At 37.9% G+C, this 9,627-nt stretch overlaps 1 protein-coding gene across 1 annotated transcript; it reads right to left on the reverse strand.

The window, feature by feature from the left end:
- Nucleotides 1–670: 670 nt before the first annotated feature.
- LOC137883640 (acyl-CoA-binding protein-like) lies at nucleotides 671–8,688 on the reverse strand. The gene is made up of 4 exons (XM_068725203.1): nucleotides 8,576–8,688; nucleotides 2,607–2,724; nucleotides 2,034–2,096; nucleotides 671–1,032 (listed from the first exon to the last, which is right to left on the reverse strand). The coding sequence occupies exons 1-4, from the start codon at nucleotides 8,588–8,590 to the stop codon at nucleotides 959–961; spliced, it is 270 nt and encodes an 89-aa protein (XP_068581304.1). The 5' UTR covers nucleotides 8,591–8,688; the 3' UTR covers nucleotides 671–958.
- Between the last annotated feature and the right edge of the window lie 939 nt (nucleotides 8,689–9,627).

The raw sequence follows: 9,627 nt of genomic DNA on the forward strand, positions 1-9,627 counted from the left end.
GTTTCCACCTACACTTACATTAGTCACAGCAGTGAATCCCTTTGTACGAGTGATGATGTTCTCTCTGTGAATTCAAATATAGATCCAATTATGTGCCAATATCACATTTGTTGCTGCCAATGAAGCTTCATACATTTTTTTTATTTTCTAGTTGACATCCTTTTATCCTCATCTTTTCTTTCACTGGATTCTGTCAGTATTAAAGTTCAGAGAGTTTACTCACGCTATATAAATCTGATGTACTACTATAACTACCTTGTAATTCAGATCCTTTACTGCAGTAGGAGGATGATATTTCAGACTGTCATTTCACAGTTAATTGTTCCCTTTTAATAAAGAAACAATTCTTTTAAACACATTTTTTGATTAGGTCATCATAAGACAAACTACTGATAAATAGTGGACTGACATACATAGGAGTGTGTAAGGAGGGACACTGGAACTGGGCCGCAACTTTGTAAAAAAAGTCTGAAGAACTCTCAGCTAGGAACTTCAAGCTTTGTTTAGACCTGTGAAATAGTTCCTTAAAATACCCTGGAAGATGAAAATATTCACCTAGCCACCATCCAATCCACTGTAAATCATTTCTGATCTCAGCATGAAATTATGTAAATAATACACACAGTATATGTGAAACTGGAACAACAATAAAATCCACCAATATCAACACTGAAAGAGTAGAACGATTTAATATTGAAATGACAGGACTCTGTGCAGATACACATGGTTAAAATCATTAATCAATATATGATGGTACTCTGGTGGAGGCCAGATTATGATCATACATCAGTGGTTATACAGGCCAATGTAATCTCATCTGGACCACAAGCGCTCCACAAGACACATGTGCTGTATAAGGACACATTTGTTGGGTTTGAAGGCGTTTTACAGCATGAGGGACTACTGGTGGTGGTCTTTGCCAGTGCTCTCCATTCATTCAGCAGTTGGTCCTGTGAGGTTACATTCCATACTTCTCCTTCAGCTGCTTTACCAGGTTGATGTACTCATTCATGGCATCCTCTTTGCTCTTGCCTGATAGTAAATAAAAATGAATTTTAGGAAACACATGAATACAATTATAAAAAAATGAGCATTATACATTGATTTCATCCTTGCTGCATGCAATGTGTAGTCCTGAGCACACAGGACACATGAAGCTTAATTACTGGGTTTGATAATGAAATTGGAGCTTCTATTCTGGCCTGGTCCTCTGGTTATCAGGGATTGCAAATACTAGGTTTAGTGAGAGCAACTAACTTTAAGGATAATTGTGGATAGACAATATAAGTTTTAAAGAACATTTCTTGTTTCTCACTACTTGTATTGTATCTGTTTAGGTTTGGCTGTTTCTATGGGTAATAACACTCGACAGAGTAAATACTAAAGGTTGCATTTAAACAAGAGTAAGTGCAGAGATCTGGAAATAAAGTCTCGATAATCAGGGTTACAGCAGCTATGGAGACCACAAGAACCAGACTATAAGTGCAACCAGTTTACAGGACTTGTGATAACTGGTGGCTTATGGAGTCACATTAAATACATTTAATTTGCATATAAAATTACAGATTTTTTTCTGTTTATTTTTTTGAGTCATTTTTATTCTTAAATGTTTTCTTATTATTTTCATTATTGCTTTTGCCTTTTGCTATTCCTTGAAGGACCAAGCTGCCAATCAATTGGCTTTGAGAAGGCCTCCTTGTCCAGGCTGAGTAGTCAATTCAATTACATTTTGTTAATTATCTTTATATTTCCACATTTATGTGGAACATAATTTGTGTGCATGACAAAGTCAGGAGTTTGGCTGTGGCTACATCAGCAAAGCTTTAGCTCTGCCTGATATAACCCTGAAATATTTTCATTCAGGCTTTCAATCTGAAAATGAATGTGTAATTGAGAAGAAGCAAAATCGTGTACAACAAACTCATTTGGTATACAGAAGCACTGGAAATTGTTTCAGAGAAGGTTTGCCGGGGTTGAGACATTAAAAATACAAATTTTTTAGAGCGGCACCATCTACAGGACTGATTGTCTACCTTTCTGGTTCTCCCAGGCATCCCATTTAGCTTTACCAGTGAAATCAAACATCCCTGGGCGACCTTCAGAGACAAGAAAGACATAAACAGATGTAAGTGAAGAGGTTAAAGGAAATCAAACAAATAAGCAGAGTATTGTATTTGAGGTCAAAAGGCATATAGTTAAGTGTGGGAACCAAAGACATTTTTAGTCAGCAAGCACTTGTCGGTTAATCGATTCATTGATTTTCTCTGCGAAGATTTACACAAAAACACTTACCCGGGATGTGTTCTTAAGTTTCTTGGACATAAGTCATTCAGCATGAAAAAAGCATAAAGAATGGCTAATCAACCAAAGAAATCTTAGTCGATTAAGATGGGGCAAGCCTGTTATCCACAAAGAATCACACAACTTTAAATCTTGCCAGAGATGCGCTCATAAGTTACTTGGCAATAAGGCTTTCAGCATGAAAAAAGCATCAAAACGACTTATCTAAAACTGCCGATTTCTCGACTAATCGTTTTATGGAGGAGCAGCAATAGTGTTGAGTGCTGCAGTGCATCTATAGCATGAGGCAGTGAGCGCTTTCTCACCTGTGTTGACATCACCCACAGTGGCCTGCTTGAACAGCGAGTAGACCTGCAGCATTTCTTCATCTGCCGGCTTTGTCTTCAGCTGCTTCACCTCAGCTGCTGAATCATCAAATTTAGCCTACAGAGGAGAGGACACAAACTTCAAAACAATACTAATGTAATTAATGAGATGTTGATGATGATTCCCGTGGACGACAGTAGGTCAGAGATCAGGATCGCCTACACAGCAGCACCACTACTTTGCAATAACATGGATATAGTCCTTGTGAAGTTTTAAGAGCTGCATTAAGTGCTTGCTGTGTCAAAATATGTGTTCCAGTGAATTATCTGCATTTACGATCACATATGTGACATGTTCTATTAAATTCAGTCGGATGTTGCAACGGCTCACTAACTCAACTACCTTTTGTCTGTGCAACTTGTGATCACAGAAAAGAAAATAACGATCGTCCTCTACATACTTGCTGAGAAATTAGTTATACAAGATACACACCTGGAAAGATGGTCACAAGACTTTAGGCTTTCTTCAACATTCGGACCATCATATCCCACGCCAGTTAATGTTGTGGTTCCAACATCTGAATTATTTTATCTTTGTGTATGTTTCCCTCCTGCTCTGACTTTTCCTAATACCTACTCTGCACACGCCAGTATTGTCATGATGTAATAACATTTAGCTTCCTTCAGTCTCCAGAATTATCGATGATTAACGCTGGTACTTTACTCTGACTCGTCTCCGGCAGCTGAATTGAACCATTTGCATAATTGCCATAAGTGCATTAAGACGATGAATGGGACATAGAAACTAATTTACACAGCAATATTCACTCACATGCAATTATAATCACAGACGTAGGCTCCCGGTGTTCATCATAGAATATGTGTGAAATATCAAGAAAATGAAAGTGTAAATAATCACACTTTTTGTTGAACAAGTTGTGTCTCGTACATGTATATAACTAGGAATGTAACAAATAGTGCTAAGCTTTATTATCTTAGAGAAGGGGTCACTAATAGGCGGACCGTGGTCCGGGTCTGTACCCATACACCGCTGTATCCGGATTGGGACCTACAACCGATAGATAATTGAGAATTATGACATTTTGACGGAGCGCTTCTATTTTAACCGGAGCAGCTTTTTTAAATAGACGGGAGAGACTGGACGAGGGGCCGAACAGTCGTAAAGATACGCGAGTCAAAGAAATTATTACAGATGGCGTTCTCAAAGAAGAGAAAAGTGGTCAGTGAGATCAGAGCCTTTAACCAAGAATGGACATGATTATTCATCCAATGGGCAGTTCAAAACCAGTATGTTTCATATGTTCAGAGACCGTGGTGATAATGAAAAGCAGCAATGTGAAGCTCCACTACGAAACAAAGAACAAATCTTTTGAGCAAACGTACGATATTGCCCCTGACTTTGTTTATGTTACAAGCATTTTTTTGGACGTTATTATTTTATAATTTGCCCTCATTTATGTACTTTCTCATGTTTTTTTCTTTCATCTCAAAAGGCTCAGGCACACACACACACACACACACACACACACACACACACACACACACACACACACACACACACACACACACACACACACACACACACAATATGATGTTTGCTGGCTTGTATCTCACTGTTCTTGTCGTCCTCTTGTTGTTATCTTTATGTATTGTCTCTTGTCTTGCAATAAAATTAAACAGAAAATAAAGCTAAGAGCCCAATATGACCAGAATTCTGATGTTAACAGAAAGGAGTAGAGCTGAAACAAGAGGTTTTAATAACCACAGATAAAGTCCCTGCACACAGTTTTTAGAAGATGAGAAGAATATAATATCGTGGCTTTTTTGATTCACATTATTTAACACCTGAATGTACTAAAGTCCTTGTCTTTGGAATTTTCTCAGTCTTCAGTCCAAAAGTCATACGTGTAAGTATTTACAAAATTCACATCATGTCTTTATCTAACTAAATATTCTGCTTCAATCCATGTCACACTGGCCCCCTCTGAAAATAACTCTTGCATGTTAGCTATTTGGATATTGTATATGCATCTATTCTGTTGCTTGTTTTCATGCAGCTCCTTTATCTGAATTAACTGAAGTGCCAAATTGTTCTCCTGTTGTTCTAAATTGACATGCAAGTATGTATTCAGTATTCACTCCAACTCTGTTTTTCATTAATATTGTAAATTAATGAGCATGAACATGGGTATGGGCGTAGGTGTGTGCACACTAGCATGTGCTCAAACATAACCAAAATGCACAAGTTAACTTGATGAGCGTGCATTTGAATATGGGGGTGTACGCCCACGTGCACTTGAGTGCCTTTGTTCCATGATTTGATGTGTGACAATGTGTGACCCTGTCCAGTTTTTAATAAATACCTAATACCTTATGGGTATTGGACCACACAGTGTGTTTCAGTCCGGCAGCTTGATTGTCACACCTGAGGTAAAGCAAAGACAAACCAGTCATGTGATCACTGGTCTAAACCTTTGTATGGAACCAACTGTTTTCTAACAATGACATTATGCCATGTATATTTTGTATGACATTGTTTTATATGTGATTTACTGTTTGTAAATTTTGCAAACTGCTACAACTTTTTATATTTTTGTATTGCACTGTACTGTTTTGTCTTTCTGCCCAAGGACTGCAGATGTTAATTAGCTGTATTAAATAACTCTGGCTCAACAGTAATGAACTAAACTAAACTAAAATGGAAAACTATCCTGACCAGGACCGGACTAGCCAGGTAAGACAGGCCAGACTTTTCTAAACCTGCTTCGTCCTGAATACATGCACATGCATATTAAAGTTTAACATTAAGAATTGAAAGATGTTGTACATTTTTTAGTTAAATCGTAAAACTTCTGTGGGAATAATATAAGATAAAAAGTATGATCCATTTGAGGTGATATTTAAACCTGCATCAAGCTCAGCTGATGCTGACTATCAAAACTGCCAAACTGAAAAGAAAATAATCTTAAACATACAGATAACCAACAGTACAGGCTGATTATTAGTATTACTGTTGTTGAAGCCTCTACCAGTGATTCTTAACCATGGGGCCACAGCCCACGATTGGGCCGCGAGTGCCACCTGGAGGGCCCCTGAAAACTTTCAGTTTTGCACGATTGGGCCGCGGGACCGCATAGGTTATCAATTGAAGAGATATTGACTGTTATCCATGAGACGTTCAGTTACAATATAGCTTCCCACCACTTGGTGGCGGTAATGCGTCAGTCAGTTGTTTAACAAGCTCCAATAAGCAGAAGAAGACACTCAGCTAGCCGCTAGCCTGTAGCGAAAGTTATGGAGAAGTATTTAAAATAATGCTGGGCAAGTTAACGTGTTATTATCGCATTAATCAAGTAACGCCGACAATTATTTTATCGCGCATTAACGCAGTTTTTTTATTATTATTAAGCGGATATTTTTAACACAAGAACCGGGCAGCGAGCAGGTGAACAGCTGTTTGTTTGTGTGTGTGTGTGTGTGTGTGTGTGTGTGTGTGTGTGTGTGTGTGTGTGGGTGGCGTCTCTTCCTGCCGCTCCCCCCCTCCGGGTGACACGTCTCGTTACAGGATCAAACGTGACAATATCAAAATACATATTGTTGTGTTTTTAAAAAAACATATAAGCACGTGAGAACAAACTGCTCTTAACTCTTTATTAGCATAACTTCACATGCACGTTACTGCCCCGGTACAGACTCCCTCCACGTTCCATGCTTCACCTACATTCCCCTGGGTCCTAAGTCCCTCCAAGTACAGCTTCTTATCACTCTATGTACCAATTACATTTATAACAAATACCACACATAGTACACGGTACTCAGCGTTGCATATGTGTCTGACCAAAAAAAGCAAAAAAGAAATGATTAATTTAAATATTTTTTTTTAGATTTTTTAAAGTTGTTTTGTTTGGAATATGTATAATAAGCATATCATTTAGTTATCCTACTGAGAATTTAACAAACATAAAAAACATGACAGATAGGTTTGCAGTTTTCAAGGTGTCATTTCAAATTACATCTATTACACACATGAAAAAGTTGTGAACTGAATATCTATTATCAGAATCATTACAACTGTATTTTAACTGCTACTGTGTAAAGGAATACTGCTGTTAAAAAGAACCTGATTTGTTTAAAGTGTGCAAATCAAATGTTATTGCACTTTTGTTCATACAGCAATACTTTTAAAATAAAAGTGCACAATACACTACTTTTGAATTCATTATTGAACATTGCGCATAACAATGCGATTAATCGCAGAAAATCATGCGATTAATTGTGATTCAAAATTGTAATCGTTGCTCAGCACTAATTTAAAAGACTAAAGTGGTGCCAAACCCCCCGAAAAGTCTAAATTTACAATCCTGACTTCATTAAGTACGGCTTTGTGAACGGAGGTAACGAGGCAGAGCCGAGAGCCCAGTGTGTGGACTGTTGTGACTGTTGTTATTGTTCATTTATCAGATATGAAGAACAACTTCTGGTTCTGCCATGCAAAAATTAAGACTGCTGAAGCATATAATTCGCAGATTATAAGGCTATATTTTAATTTGCACTTTATTTAAATTCTATATACAGTTTATTTAATTTGAAACGTATTATTTTGAATGTATATATTTTATTACCACATATTATTTATTTACCAAATTTCAATTTTTTTCTCAGTTTTTTTGAGAGTCCCTCCTTTTTTTCTGTAGTAAAATCTAATTATTAGTTATTTTTGTGTTAATAAGCCTGACTAGAGCCTTTACATTTGTATTTGTATTGTGTTACATTGTATTACCTTGATTTGTTCTATGAATTGTTAGCCTGTTGGGCATCTTGTTGTATGCAGGTTTACATACACATGATAAATAAATGTGATGATCACATTGTATCATGTCATTTATTTGACAAGGTTTTTGCTTGTTAAACTGTAAGTGAATTTGATTTAGTTATTGAATACAAATCAAACCAAGAGTGCGATCAATTAGTTAAACCAATACAGTGTTAATATTTGAATGGGCCTTTGAAAAGTTGGGCCCCGAGTTGAAAAAAATTAAGAACCCTACAGCACCTCCCTTTGCCACGCTAATGCATTCAGACTGTGAATCTGCGCATAAATGCAGTGTTACTGAAAAAATCTGTACAATGAGCTCACTTATTCATTTGGACCCCTCCACACACACACACACACAACAAAAAACCCACTAGCTGTGCCACTTTGCGCTTGTCAGGATGTTGACTGTGAAGAAATCTAGTAAATCTATAACAAAAAACTAAATGGAGCAAAGGTCGGGTTACTGGAACAATGTCAATGGGTATTACGCTGTCTCTGAATGGGCTGTGGGTCAAAGATCAGGGAATAAGGTCTGAATGCATGCACATGTTTAACACTCTCACAAACTCTTCTACTGGTCAGCTGACATGTATGATGCGAGGCAGGACACGGACGTTTATGGACTTTATATGCGTTACGCAATCATCCAACGTGTGATTAGCGTGCAGAACTATGTATTTCCATTTTAAGTTTCCAATCTTACTAATCGATATATTATGTTAGTAATGTTAGTACGGCCCGTTCAAGGTACCATCCAAGATATTGCTAACAAAAGGCAGAAACTGTTGGCAACACTTGGCAGAAACGGCAAAGATGTCCCAGCGGAGACAATTATAACGGTGAATTGCAAGTACGATTATAGCCCACTGTCACGTCTTTAACAATGGCTAATGGAGACAGACAATCCAAAAGCCAACAGATCACTCGCAATAATAATTGCAACGTCAGAGTGTCGGTTAGCGACGATACTCTAGTCTATTTAGCATAGGCTCGGAAGACAAGGAAACAAGCCCCGAGGCTCGCTATTATTCTAGTTAGCTAACTGTAATACCAGCCAAGGGCTTCCTCTATCGCTCATTGCACTGGAGTAGCTCTTAAACGCCGACATGTTGCGGACTAATTCCATACACACCTGGAGATCAGCCATTTTTACTTGAGGATCCGACTGCAGTCAACCAACTTGACGGATGGTCAAAGCAAAGTCCACTGAAGCGCCCAGCGTGCAACGACTGTCGCACCAGCGATAGCGCTTCTTCTTCTTCTAAAATGTATTGACGGACTACAATCCAACCTTAAAAGTGCATGCCGCCACCTACTGTACCGGAGTGTGTAGCTTTACGACTTTATGACAGTTTTGTCATTTAAAGACAACAGTTTTGTTATTATTATAAATAATAGGAGTTTAAAAAAATCATGACTTTATAAATAAGCTATATTTTGGATATCAAACCCATTTCTTAGACAGGATTCATATTAGTGTATCTGGTAGCTTAGTAGTTTGGAAGGGTGAGATGAAGCTGGAGTGATGAGGAGGAAGATTGTTGAAAATGAGGGATTCAAAGATAATATGAGATTTCAAGGGAGGACATAATATAATATATATAATCGCGGGCTGAAGAAAAAAGTTGGACAATTTTTGATGGCAAAGGTGTTGACTGATAGCAGATTGTTCATCAAGTGTAAAGACAAGGACCAAAGAGAAAAAGCAATGACAGTTGAAATGTGTGCAACGTGGTGGTGGACAAAGCCAAGAAGACAAGTGGTGGGCCCTTTGTTAGAGGCGTTATATATGGTAACCCAGAGGAGAAACTGGTGGAGAATTTGACGTCAAGCATTAGAGGTAAAATGATTATGTCTGCAAGCAAGAAGAGGAGGAAAGAGGGTTGATAGTTTACCATTGTTGCTGAATTTCCAAGAGAAGGTGTTGTCTGATAAAGTGACAGTGGGATATATAAGTTACACTGTAACTGTCTCACCGCCTTTGGTGTGTTTCAAATGCCAAAAATATAGACATATTGCAGCAGGGTGTGGGAGATGTGGAGGGGAACATAAGTATGGGAAATGTGAGGACGGAAGTGAGCTGAAATGTGCACATTGCACATGGTGGATGTGAAGTGAGAAACTTGTGACAAAGAGTTAGATGGGAGATAGAAATATATTTTTATTGCTGATAAGGAGAGTTTT

Source organism: Cebidichthys violaceus, unplaced genomic scaffold, assembly GCF_023349555.1.
Source record: "Cebidichthys violaceus isolate CVI_PGR_0920_01 unplaced genomic scaffold, fCebVio1.0.p SCAF_34, whole genome shotgun sequence".
NCBI lineage: Eukaryota > Metazoa > Chordata > Actinopteri > Perciformes > Stichaeidae > Cebidichthys > Cebidichthys violaceus.